The 14,069-nt window shown below is 44.7% G+C and overlaps 1 protein-coding gene across 1 annotated transcript; it reads left to right on the top strand.

Moving 5' to 3' along the window:
- Positions 1-1,454: 1,454 nt before the first annotated feature.
- On the top strand, positions 1,455-12,877 carry Lox (lysyl oxidase). Its single transcript, XM_090340059.1, has 6 exons — positions 1,455-2,467; positions 2,707-2,815; positions 4,501-4,638; positions 6,926-7,082; positions 11,907-12,002; positions 12,758-12,877. The coding sequence occupies exons 1-6, from the start codon at positions 1,828-1,830 to the stop codon at positions 12,875-12,877; spliced, it is 1,260 nt and encodes a 419-aa protein (XP_090196185.1). The 5' UTR covers positions 1,455-1,827.
- The last annotated feature ends 1,192 nt before the right edge of the window (positions 12,878-14,069 follow it).

Here is a 14,069-nt window from a genome sequence, read left to right as displayed (position 1 = left end):
GGCTTGAAAACAGGACCTTGGCACTGTAACTGAATTGTTTTAGTTCAAGATTAGTGTGGTATCACTTGAGCCATAGTTCTGCTTCCAGGTTTTTTTTTTTTTTTTTTTTTTTTTTTTGCTGGTTAATTGGAGATGAGAGTTTCCCTGGCTTTCCTTCCCTGGCTATCTGTGAATCATGATCTTTAGATCTCAGCCTCCTGAGTAGCTAGGGTTACAGTTGTGAGCCATGGGCTCCTGACAGCTTACTTGTTCTCCACAGAAAGAAAGGAGAAATAAATGACTCAAGTCAACAAGTCCACCCCACCTCCAAATGTGACGATTTCTTAGGGAAAGACAGAGATTAACAAAGGGATGAACACTGCAGTAGACCTAAAACTACCCAATGAGGAGAACAACAAAAGACTTTAAACTCTAGCACTGAGGAATCATTTATGCCTCAGTTATTCATCACTTTGCAATTCTTTGGGCAGTGCTAGATCAATAATTGATCAGAAAGTATGTGTTTCCAGCCAACAGAATTTATCGTTCTACCCCTATCTGGCCTCCTGAGCTCTTCTGCACTCAAAGGCTGTCCTTTTTCAAACCCTTTGTTCAGATTGGAAGAAGAATCAACACCATTACGTACTTAGCTGGATTTCCAGATTTAACAATGGAGACTTAAAACTTGTAGATTCTGAGTAAAACCTCCCTGTTACAAGTAGAAGAGAAAAGGGACAAAGTCAGACCCACAATTTCCTTGAATATTCAGTTCCCTTGGGCAGACTCCCTGGTAAACTGTGGTGAGAAAAGGTAATTCACTTTCTCCCAAAGTACAAACCAAGCCAGTCTTTTTTATTCTGTTTTTTTGGTGAAGAGACACGTTTGATCATTACATCAGCACAAGGAAGCGACGCCTCCGGTAAAACTGGACTTTTGTAGCTATTAAACTATTCACTGTAAGGAAACACATTTGTAACCCATTTCTCATATTACCTCCCCTCAGAAAAACAAAATTTGATATCCTGGGGTTTATTTGCGGAGGGCACTTCCCATCAGAGTGGATAAATGTGACTTGGGAAATAAGCCTTAGTCACCACGGTGGCCCCCACCCCCAACCCACACACGTTCTCCCCCTCACCCCACGTCCCCACCTCCCCGCTTCCCGCCTCTCCAAGGGCTGGTGACCTAATAGCATTTTTTCTCCATGCATATCTTGGCTTAGCCCCATGGCCTGGCTGCCTTGGCCTGTCTGAGTCTTTTGAAATTCCTGCATGTTCGCCCCAGATTAAGCCCAGCACAGTCTCAGGATGTGTGTTCCGTTTTGTTCTTTTCCCCTGACCCCTCCCCGTGCAACGTGTCTGAGGGACGGCGAGGGGGGGGGAGGGGAGGGGGAGGGGGAAGAAGAGGGGGCCGGGGCGGGAGGACGGACAGGGCCGGGCTGGGGAGCTGTCCGCCTCGCACGTTTCCAATCGCATTACGTGAACAAATCGCGGAGGGGCAGCGGGGCCAGAACCGCTTGTGTAACTTTGCAAACCTGCCAGAAAGTTTAAAAATCTCTCCTCCTTCCTTGGCTCCAGACGCTGCCGGCTCTTGGAGATCGCTCCCAGGCAGGCGCCTTCCCGGACCCAGAAACCCGAGGGGCGCGGGTGCCACGTCCCCGCAGAGCCGCCGCGCGGAGCGGGGAAGGTGGGCAAGGGGCTGCCGCCCACCCTCGGCCCTGCCAGGCGGGGACTGGGCTTCCCGCGCCGCGCCCGCCTCCCCGGGCCCTCCCTCGAGGGATCTGAGCCCAGCTTTCATTTCTTCCGTGCCTCGTCCTCCCCGAGGGAGGGTGGCCCGTCGGAAGGCGCGATGCGCTTCGCCTGGACGGTGCTCCTGCTGGGGCCGCTGCAGCTCTGCCCGCTCCTCCGCTGCGCCCCGCCGGCCTCCGGTCAGCCGCAGCCCCCGCGCGAGGCGCCGGCCGCTCCGGGCGCCTGGCGCCAGACGATCCAATGGGAGAACAACGGGCAGGTGTTCAGCCTGCTGAGCCTGGGCGCTCAGTACCAGCCGCAGCGCCGCCGGGACCCGAGCGCCGCGGCCCCAGGAGCAGACGGCGGTGCCGGCGCCTCCGCCCCGCAGCCCCGCACGCCCATCCTGCTGCTGCGCGACAATCGCACGGCCGCCTCGCGGGCGCGGCCGGCCGGCTCGTCGGGCACGGTCTCGGGGCGCCCCAGGTCCGCCGCCCGCCACTGGTTCCAAGCTGGCTACTCGCCCTCGGGAGCCCGCGACGCCGGCGCCTCGAGCGCGGCTAACCGGAGCGCGCCGGCGCCGCGCCCGCCGCCGAGCAGCCTGCGCCCGCCCAGCCACGTGGACCGCATGGTGGGCGATGATCCCTACAACCCCTACAAGTACTCGGACGACAACCCCTACTACAACTACTACGACACGTACGAGCGGCCCCGGCCCGGGAGCAGGTACCGGCCGGGGTACGGCACCGGCTACTTCCAGTACGGTAAGCACCCGAGCCCCGGGGAAGCCGCAGCGCTCGCCCGTCCAGGCCGCCCCCTCGGCGGTACGCGGCTTTCCCGGCGGGCACGGCCACCCCGCCGCCGACCTTCCTCCCCACACCCCGCCCGCGGCGCCAGCCGGGCCGGGATCTCGTGCGTACCGCGCGCCCGGCCCCCTCGGCCTCCTTTCTCCGCCAGTTCCCCGCCCCTCAGGGTCGCTGAGTCCGCCGGTTGTTCACTTTAGGTCTCCCGGACCTGGTGCCCGACCCTTACTACATCCAGGCCTCCACGTACGTGCAGAAGATGGCCATGTACAACCTGAGGTGCGCGGCCGAAGAAAACTGCCTGGCCAGGTACGCGCGGGGAGTGGCCGCGGCTGCCCGCTCCCCTGCCTGGGTTCTGGGATAGCCCCGGTGTGGGGTCGGCCTGCTCCCGTTCCGCAGACTGAAGCCGGGGAGTGGGTCCAGGCTGGGACGCGGGATGGGACCTGCGGGGCACGCGGGTCTGGAGGCAGAGGTGGCATCTGCCAGGTTTCCATGGGCGCTGCCCCAAACTGCAGGATGGTCAGGGAGCTGGTGTATCCTGGAGCCTGAGCGTCTCCTATTCTCTCCCCACAACACCTTCACCTTTTCAGCCACAGTCTGTGAAAGAACTGACTGATCCTTCACATAGACAACCATGGTCATGGAAGAGCTTGTTAATAAGGTCTGGGGGCAAATGTGCCACCGTGGCGCCCCTTCATTGGCAAAGGCTCTTTTTTCTCTTGCACTTCCGGCCATGATCAACTGAGTTGTTTTGGTATTCACTTCAGCCAGAATAAGACCGTGAGCAAGAATTTTGTTTTTCCATCGGTCCTAAAATAAATCTGGAATCGGGTTCTTTGAGTTTGCCACTGGTTGCCAGCAGAGGGAGCAGGAGATGTTTCCAATAATACTGTAACATACAAGAGAAGGTAACAAAGTATTCCAACATATAGGCACAAAAAGTTTTACTCCTGGCCACACAATCATGTTTGTTTTCACATTTATTCAACGTATCTGTTAGAGTATAAGAAGGAAAGAAATTGAGTTCATTTTCATTCCTGAGTCTTATATCCATCCAATACACCATTAAACTTACTACGTTATCACAGTAGTGACTTTAATTTAAAGATAGTGAAATTACAAAGCTCTTTACCTATATCTGGTTGCGTTTATTTCTTCGCTGTTTATCTTAACCATGTAGGAAGAAGTATTTTATTAAATCCAAAGTTCTTCATAATATTTATGAATCTTTTTTTTTTTTGATACAGTGATTTCTGCTTCTCTCATGGTCCGTGTTGAATTCACTTTAGGGACAGTTTACTTCTCACGTGTAGATTTTTAGTGTGGATCCTAGTATATGGGGTTTTGACATTCACTTTCCATAGGTTTCTGTGGTCATGGATTGACTTGTTCATTGAATTCTGACGTTTTCAGGGCTGATTCTAGGATCTTGGAATTCAGTCAGATAAATATATATCTCATTGCCTGTGAGGCCAGGCCCTCAAAATGGCAGTGGCCTCGGTGGAGTGGGAAGGGGGTATTGGTACTATGTAATGAATAAGTTTTGGTCATAGTTTTGTCCTTGGCTGGTATTCTGAAGTTAGAATCATATACAGACACACAAGCTCAAACTAACTAAAGTATGGCATATAGAGAGTGATTTTCCAGGGTGTAACCCCTTTGAATAATGAACACTTTAACAACAATAAAAATACTAGGAAGCAGAAATGTGTCTGATAGGAGGAGATACAGGGAGGAGGGGCAGTCAGGTGGATGGGGAGAGGATAGGGGGGTGGATGTACTCATACAATGTACACCTGTGTAGAGTGAACCAGAGCCCCACTAGAGAGGACAAGTGGGGCTGGGACAGACAGAGGAGGGGTGACATTGATCAAGATGCAAAGTACACCTACACTGTCATGTTGCAATGAAACCTCTTGGTACAACTATTTGAAGATCATATATTAAAAAAATAATACCTGAAAAATAAATTGTTTCTTTTTCCCCAACCCCAGCTCAGCATATAGGGGAGATGTGAGAGATTATGATCACAGGGTACTGCTAAGATTTCCCCAACGAGTAAAAAACCAAGGTACATCAGACTTCCTGCCAAGCCGCCCGAGATATTCCTGGGAATGGCACAGTTGTCACCAGTAAGTGCACAGGTCTCCTGAGTATTCCACAGTTAAATCCTCTGTATGTTCACATGATTCATTATCTAACAACGGGGCTAATTTCTTACCCCAGAAATTCATCATGAATAGCAGTTGGAATTTTCTCTATTCAGTTTGGTAAAATAAAAGGAATCTGTTTTGAATATCATCTGTCCACTATTGAATCACATTATCTTTCTGTATGTCACAATTATTCTTTTTTGTTTGTTTTCTTTGGTTTGGTACAGGGACTTAAACTCAGGGCTTTGCTCTCTTGCTTGGCTTTTTCACCCTACCATTTGAGCCACAGTCTCCCAAACTCTTTCTTTCTGAGCTGGCTATTCTCTTAACCTTCTGAGCAGTTAGAATTATACATGTGAGCCTCCAACCTATATACATACGTATATATGTATATGTATATATGTATGTGTAAATATATACAAATATATATATATATATATATATGTTCTCAATGCAGACAACTACGCTGTGGGAATATTTGCTCCATGGTGTAGATTAGAAACCTAGGTCACAAAGAGGAGACTGTATTGTCTTTTGAACTAGAAACTCTAAATATAGTTCTTTAAAGCTGTGGAGAGGATACAGTTTAATCAATTTCAGTAAAGTTTACTATACTCTATTTCAGATAGAGTTTCACAAATTATATATTGTGTCCCAAGAGCATCTACAGTTTCCAATAGCATTTAATAAAGACTTCATTCCATTTTTCTCTGAGCATGGTAGCTGTTACGTTTCATGAACTGATATAGTTCCATATTTTTAAAGGTCTGTATGAAACCCAGAGTTCTTGCCTGATCTGCTCTGTGATGTTATAAATTTAAAATTCTTAAGTTATACAAAGTAATGCTATTACCTGCGTTGTAAGTACTTGTCCAAGGATTTATTGTCTGGAGTTCTTGATATGTGGCCTTAATATTCCTTAAATATTTCCTTTTTTTTTAAATTGGAGAATAGCCTAGCACCTTCCATTGACTAAAAGGAGAACAGTGGGTATGAGGCATACATGAAGATAAGAGTGATATATTTTCTTTCTTTTTTCTTTCTTTCTTCTTCCTTCCTTTTTCTTTCTTTCTCTTTTCTTTCTCCCTCTCTCCCTTCCTCCTCCCTCCCTCCCTTCCTTCTTTGTTCTTCCTCTGTGTGCATTTTGTGTGTATATGTCTACCAGTATGGGCTTGGACTCAGGGCCTTCTGCTCTTGCTTGACTTTTTGCTCAAGGGTGGTACTCTACTACTTGACCACTTGAGCTACACCTGTATTTCTGGCTTTCTGATGATTAACTGAAAATGATTATCTCTTAGCTTCATATTCTAAGGATGACTTCAAAGTCGTGGTCCTCAGATTTTTTTTTTTTGCCAGTCCTGGGCTTGAGCTCAGGGCCTGAGCACTGTCCTTGGACTTTCTCAAGGCTAGAGCTCTACCACTTGAGCCTCAGCACCACTTCTGGCTTTTTTTCTATATGTGGTACCGAGGAATCGAACCCGGGTCTTCATGCATGCTAGGCAAGCACTTTAACCACTAGGCCAAACTCCCGGCCCGGTCTTCAGATTTAAGATTCGTAAGCATTATAGGTATGAGCCCCTGGCATCTGACTAAGAAATATCTTATTTGCAAATAAAAGCTTCTGCTATTTAAACACCAGTAATGCATAAGTCATTGCTGCCTTTTTGTCCTTGCATTAAAATTTAAATGTGTGAGAACTCTTATCTTTTGTGTAGTTGTGGGTCCTGGGCTTGGGCCTGGGCATTGTCCCTGGGCTCTTCAGCTCTAGGCTACCACCCTACCCTTGAGACCCTTTCTGTTTTCTAGAGATTAATTGGAGATAAGAGTCTCATGTTCTTTAGTGTCGGGGCTGGCTTTGAACAGTGATCCTTAGATCTCAGCTTCCTGAATAGGTAGGATTACAGGCTTGAGCCACCGTGCTGGCCTATGATTCTATTTTTTTTTTTAATGAGTCTCCCTTGAGTCAATTTAGCCAGGTGCTGGTGGCTCATGCCTATAACCCTTACCATAATTTCCTCCTGAGACAGGACAGTCAAGGCTAGGAGTCAGCCTGTGTAGACTAAATCCTTGGTTTCTTATCTGCAGTTAGGTAGTTAGAGCTGGGAGTGGAAGTATAGCTCTAGGAGTGCAACATCATCCATGAGTGGGAAAAATCCAATGTGAGCTCCAAGCCTGGGATTCCATGTTAATGGGATTGCAAATCTCATATCCTTGTGCTTTCTGTATGTGCAACTCACCACAATCTCTTTGTCGTGTGGAATATTAGACACTATCACAGCATGGATGAATTCAGCCACTATGACCTGCTTGATGCCAACACACAGAGGAGAGTGGCTGAAGGCCACAAAGCCAGTTTCTGCCTTGAGGACACTTCGTGTGACTATGGGTACCACAGGCGATTCGCATGCACAGCACACACACAGGTAAATTGGTACTGTAATTCAGGAACTCATAGGCTTTGAGAAAAACCCAAGTCATTGACTGTTTTCTTCTCATCTTTCTCCTTCCTTCCTTTTAAATAAATGGCCTTATTTTGAGGTTAATATGTAAATATGGAAACCAATTTGGAAATGACAACTTGATGATGCAAAGTATTAAATGTTTCCAGCTAGGCATGTTGCCCCACTCCTGATCACAGCAGGCTGTGGCATCCTCATTATATTCCACCATGAAAAGCAGAAATCCAGGCTGAAATTCATGAGTACTTTACCACATTTGCTTTCAGTCTGTATTCTTTAATTGGCTGGGCGTTACTGTTGAAATCATACCTTCATTTTCTCACCTGCAGAACCCCTCTCTTTCCCCCCTGTCACGCTTGAATCAGAATTGCAGTTCAAGTTAGCAATAGGAGAGAAAATAGTTTCTTAAAATCCCCGTGAACATTGTCTGTCTTATTAATTCACATAAGAACAGGACACATTTCTTTTTGTACACATATATATTTAAATCTACAGTGTAATTGATGTCAGATGTCGTTTAGATGATTTTTTTTAAAGTGCTGAGCCAAGCAATTTGTGTGCCCCCATAATTGGAAAATATGTGTCAGTTCAAAGCCATATCCTGATTTCCATTTGAAACCCTAATTTGCAGAAGGATATTATAATTTTACCACCACCCAGATCTTGGCAAAGAGTAGTGAATGCATGCTGTGCAGGGCACAAGGATCCACAGCTGACACCCTGGGAAGCCAACTCCATGGCTGTGCTTGGAAGCTTGAGGTGACCTAAATGTTCTGTCAATTTTTTTCTCTGCGTTTAAACCATAATAGCAGTTGGAAGGAGCAAAGATTAAATTTGATATGTGTGGGCCCATACTTAGCCTTCAAGTTTATAAAATGAGAGGGAATCTACTCATTGTATGTGTGTCTGTGTGGAGTTCCTTGCATTCCACCAGCCCTGAGTTATATTCCTGCTTGCCACAGTTATAAAACACACATCCTGAACGTTTCTGTCTGGGCTGAAATATTTGAATCTGGATTGTATGTGTGTTTTGCATTCTAGTTGCTCTCTTCCTGTGGGAGTTGGTTTGTAAGCTAGCTTTCTTGTTGGTTGTCCTCTGTGTATGTCTTAACTATTATAAGCATTTTTAAAAAATTAGATCAGTGTCTGTTGAAGGAAAAAAATTCTCACTAACCCTAAGGTTGACTTAGATTAACTTAAATGTATCCAATTATAAAAAAACGTATGGCTTCTTTATCTTTATACTCATGTAACTCCTGTGTCCTTAAATTTACATAGTAAATTTATATGCTAAAATTATTGTTACATTGATCTCACTAATTTAATGAAACAAACAGGTTTTGTTAAAACCAAATAGCTCACTTAGCTTGGGTTAAGGTTTTCCTTTTAATCTGTTTTTATGTTTTAACTGTGAATCCATAAATGTCTGTTTGCTTTATAATATTATAGCATTAACCACTCCAGTTTGTATTACCTAGTTCAAATAATCAAAGCTCATCTTGTCAGTGAATTACTCCTACTATATCTCTCCCTTTCTTCCTTCCTTCTTTTTTCTTCTTCTTTCTCTCTCCTCTTTCTCTTCCCCCCTTTCTCCCTCCCTCTCTCTTCTCCTCTTCTGTTCCCTTCTTATTTACTTTTTTGGACAAAGTCTTATTATGTGGCCTAGGCTGGTCACAACTCAAAGCTCAAGTGATCCTTCTGCCCTAGCTTCCTGAATAGCTGTGATTATAGGCATGAACCACTGTGTCTAGCTAAGTTCTATGTACTTATGAACATATTTGCAAGGAGCATATTTAAAACTGGCTTCCATGCATATCTAATCCAATTAAGTATTTTCAATTTCATAAATGTAGCAGTAGAGGTAATAGCAGCAGCCAAAATTTACCAACAACTCAGGACACACAAGAATCAAAATTCTGTGCCAGAATCAGACCAAAAGTTCTTGATTACGTATTTGCTACTCTTCACATAATTTGTCTGGACCAAGGTCAGAAACAGGTGATCACAATGGAATATGCGCTTGTGGCTGTGGCAGTGAGGCATTTTTCAGTTTGGACCATCTGTACTATCACCGTCTATATAACTTGACAGCCCTGTTCTGTCTCATTCTCTCTAAATCCAGTTACAGCCAACAGAGCATGACCAAAGCATACAGAGATGACTTTGCCTGGCTTGGGTGAGAAAGTAAATACTAAGTACTGAGGGAGTTTTGAGTGCTGAAATTAAATGACTTTACTGGGTTAATTATTACAGCATATTATTTTCTAAATTTACTTTAGATTTCTATCAGAATAAAGATATGGCAATTAAAAGTTCTTATGAAGAGCACTTAAAAATAAAGATCTAGGGCCGGGAGATTGGCCTAGTGGTAGAGTGCTTGCCTTGTATGCATGAAAATCTGGATTTGATTTCTCAGTACCACATACATAGAAAAAGCCAGAAGTGGTGCTATGGCTCAAGTGAAAGAGGTCTAGCCTTGAAAAAGCCCAAGGACAGTGCTCAAGCCCTGAGTCTAAGCCCTAGGACTGGCAAAAATAAATAAATAAATATCTACTAGCTGACTTCAATAGGAAGAAATTCTTCAGGTTATAATTTTCTTGAGAGTATAGACTTTAGGGCTTGGAGTGTGGCCAAGTGGTAGAGTGTTTGCCTAGTATGCACAAAGCCCTGGGTTCGATTCCCTGGAACCACATCCACAGAAAAAGTCAGAAGTGGTGCTATGGCTCAAGTGGCAAGTGGCAGAGTGCTAGCCTTGAGCAAAAAGAAAGTGTCCAAGGAAAGTGCCCAGTCCCTGAGTTCAAGCCCAGGACTAGAGAGGGAGAGGGAGAGGGAGAGGGAGAGGGAGAGGGAGAGGGAGAGAGAGAGAGAGAGAGAGAGAGAGAGAGAGAGAGAGAGAGAGAGAGAGAGAGAGAGAGAGAGAGAGAGAAAATATAGACTTTAGACTTTTGTCCTCTATACAAGACATTTACTATTGAAGTGACTATCTTAGTAAGACATAGAATGAAATATTTCAGTGATTATGACAGCTGATACAGTTTGCTTGCTAAGAACATAGACTGTTGGCTCTGAAGGCTTTAAACTGAAAACCAGTTTGGTGTAAGGTTTGCCAAAAGATGACCACCATGTGGTTCAGGCAGAAAAGAGCAAACTGCTGCGACGCATAACTCAGAGGTATGTGGAGAGAGAAGAGAGGAAGGGGAGACGAGATGGAGGCATGCAGAGAGGAAAGAGAATAAAGAGGGAGGGTACTATGGATAAGAGGGATTGTTTAAGGGAAGGTGGGAGGTGGCTTCTCAGTGGATGAGGTGTGACTTCAGAGCCCAGGGTCCTTTGCTGACTCAGTCCTCAGGTGACTGGTTTCAATCAGGTGAAGAGGAAGGAGGGGGGCTGTTTTCCTGGGCAGACCTAACAAGTTGCTGGGGTAGTGGCCAGTTTGGAAGTGGGAATAAGATCAGGGCTTGAATCTCCCTACTGGGGAAACAGAAGTTCAGGAGATTCCATGACAATCACAACAATGGCTGGTTACCCTAGCAACCAGAATGCACAATGACCCCAGCCACATGAGGAAGTGCCAGTGAAAGAATCCCAGCTCAGGCAAGTCTGGGCATAAAGGGAGACCCTCTCCTCTCCCCTCCCCTCTCCCTCCCCCCTCTCCTCCCCCTCCCCTCCCCCTCCCTCCCTCCCCTCCCCTCCCCTCCCTCTCCAGTTTACTATCTCCCCTCCCCTCCCCTCTTCTCTATCTCCAGTTTACTACCAAAACACTAAAAATAGAACTGTGGCACAAGTTCTAGAGCTCTAGTCTTGAGCACAAAAGCCTGATTTCAAACGCCAGCATTGGCAGAAAAATAAATCAGAACTTAAGTGGGTAAACACTATAAAAGGCACTGGGATGAAAATATGGAAGCTTTCATCAAGTTCTTTTTTTTTTTTTTGGTAGGAAATGGGGCTTGAACTCAGGGCCTGGGCTCTGCCCCTGAGCTTTTCAGCTCAAGGCTATTGCCCTACCCCTTGAGCCACAGTACCACTTCTGGTTTTCTGGTGGTTAACTGGAGATAAGAGTCTCATGGACCTTCATGCTGGGCTAGCTTTGAACCATGATCCTCAGATCTCAGCCTCTTGAGTAGCTAGGATTGCAGGCATGAGCCACCAGCACCTGGCACATTCAAGAATTTTAAGAAGCTGCCAGGTGCTGGTGGCTCAGGCCTGTAATCCCAGCTGCTCAGAAAGCTGAGATCTGAAGATTGCAGTTCAAAGCCAGCCTGAGCAGGAAAGTCCATTAGACTCTTATCTAAATAGCCACCAGAAAATCTAAAGTGGCACTGTAGCTCAAAGTGGTAGAGAGCTAGCCTTGAACAATAAGGGTTCAGGGACACCAACTAGGCCCCGAGTTCAAGCCTCAAAAAAAAAAAATGTCAAGAAGCTAATTTCTACTAGAGAAGAATTAGAGAAGATTTCACTAATAGAACAGTTGAACTAAATGAATTACTGATAAACTAGTAAGTATTCTAGCATTTTGATGTGAATCTTGTCACTTACCACTGCTGACTAATCTTTTAAGGGTTTGAGGTATGTAAACTGCACTTACTGTAATCCGTATCTGTTTTAGTTGGAGAAATGGTGAGGCTGAGTAGTAATGCACACTTACGAAGAGAGATGGACTAGAAGTATAGTTTTATGTCATACTCTTTTAGCTACTTAAGTACTAATTCACAAATAATAGCAAATCATTTAGCATAGTGAAAACTATACCACAAGATCACTCCAGTGTGTTTGTGTTGTTTGCTTTAGGGGTTGAGCCCTGGTTGTTACGACACTTATGCAGCAGACATCGATTGCCAGTGGATTGATATCACGGATGTGCAACCCGGAAACTACATACTTAAGGTAACCTTTAGCATCGGTTCTGTATTTCAGTGTAAATCACTAGGTCTCCCCTGTGATTTTTTAATGTTTAAACAATTTTAGCCTTGGAAACAACTTTACATACTTTAAGATGGTTTCTAAGTAAATTGGAGAAATGAAATATTTCTCATTAAAATAATAACAACAAAGAAACCTCTGGGGGAAAACAAAACAAAACAAAAAACCTCTGGGCCTGGCACTGGTGGCTCAGGCCTGGAATGTGTATTAGGATTATAGTTCTAAGCCAGCCCAGGTAAGAAAACCAATGAGATTCTTGTCCAATTAACCACTAGAAAGTCAGAAATAGAGCCATGGTTTTGAGTGAAAAGGCTGAGGGACAGAGCCTAGGCCCTGAGTTCAAGCCTCAGTACTCACACACACACACACACACACACACACACACACACACACACACACACACACATACACACACAAATAAATAAAAAGAAGGGAAGGAAGGGAGTGAGGCAAGGGAGGAGGGAGTAAGAAAGGCAAGCAAGCAAGCAAGAAAAGATAGAAGAAAGGAAGAATTCGTTGGTGAGAAGGAAATTGCTCCTTGTATAATGTCTCCAGGGTGGAATCAACTTGCTTAACTTAAACTTCCTGCTTGATCTAATGAAATACCTTTTCAACAGCTTCCTTGGAGGTAGTGCTATAGAATACCAAAACAAAGGAACAAAAGCAAGCAGTGTTAATTCTGATGAAGTCTTTTGCTCATTGTTGTTGGTAATGTCTAGGTCAGTGTCAACCCCAGCTATCTGGTGCCTGAATCAGACTACAGCAACAACGTTGTCCGCTGTGACATTCGCTACACAGGACACCATGCCTATGCCTCAGGCTGCACAATCTCACCGTGAGTAATTTTCTTTACATTCCATATGAATCTTTAAAACAAAATTTTATTGTCAACATGATGTACAGAGGGGTTACAGTTGCATATGTAAAGAAATGAGTGCATTTCTTGTCTACTGTTGTTACCCCCTCATTTTTCTCCCACCTTTCTTCCACTCGAATTCCCCACTCTTGCTCCCCAAATTCTAAAGTTCATTTCTAACATATTGTCTTATGAGTATTGCTGTTGGAATGGTTCACCCTTTGTCCTTTGCTGGTCCTGAGGCTTAAACTCTGGGCCTGGGAACTGTCCCTGGGCTTCTTTTGCGCAAGGCTACTTCTCTACCACTTGAGCCAAAGCACCACTTCATATTTTTCTGTGGTTAAATGGAGATAAGAGTCTCACAGGTTTTCCTGTCCCTGTTGACTTTGAACCATGATCCGTTTATCTCAGCCTCCTGAATAGCCGGGATTACTGGAATGAACCACTGGTGACCAGCGTTTCTCTTTTCTATTCTTCATTCTTCTACCCTTTCCCCCTAGACTCCATCCTACCTCTTTTGAGTATCAGCTTCCTGCTACTTGCCATGAATCTTTTCTATATATTTTTATTGTAATTAATAGAACAGTTACATTATATTTGCCAGATAGAAGGTGCATTACTTTACAGTCATTGCTACCCTTTCTAATGTCTTGGTCCCCGTTTCCCTCCCCCCACCCCCTCCCCTCATCTTGTTTTCCCCCTTCACTATCTAATTTCAAATAAACATATATACAATATATCACACAACAAGGTAAGATACTGTAACAATATGAGATAACCAAGGGACAACAAGAGATGAGAAATAACATAGTACATTCAGAACAACAGTCTTTTAAAAAATGAATCTTTTAAAAAACATTTTTATTATTTTAAAATAGTTTTAAAAAGGAGTTGCCATTTAACAAAGCAGTTTATAAATATTAACTCATCCCTCCTACCTGACCCTTTCCCTCACTTTTTCTAAAAGAATTTTGTAAGATACACATTGAATTCTTGACTACATTCTCCCTGTACTTCATATCTTCTTTCATCTACTCCCTATCTAAGGAAGGAATCTACAAGGATAACAGAAAGAGAAAAATCCCTATGTAGATAAGCTCAATCACAAAAGTTGAGTTGATCTTTTTATTCCCTCAGTGTAGAGAAAGGAGGATGGATAAAACTTGTAATCACTC

The sequence above is a fragment of the Megascapheus bottae genome, chromosome 10 (genome assembly GCF_031878675.1).
Source record: "Megascapheus bottae isolate mThoBot1 chromosome 10, mThoBot2.hap1, whole genome shotgun sequence".
NCBI lineage: Eukaryota > Metazoa > Chordata > Mammalia > Rodentia > Geomyidae > Megascapheus > Megascapheus bottae.
This window is presented reverse-complemented; position numbering and strand designations above follow the sequence as displayed.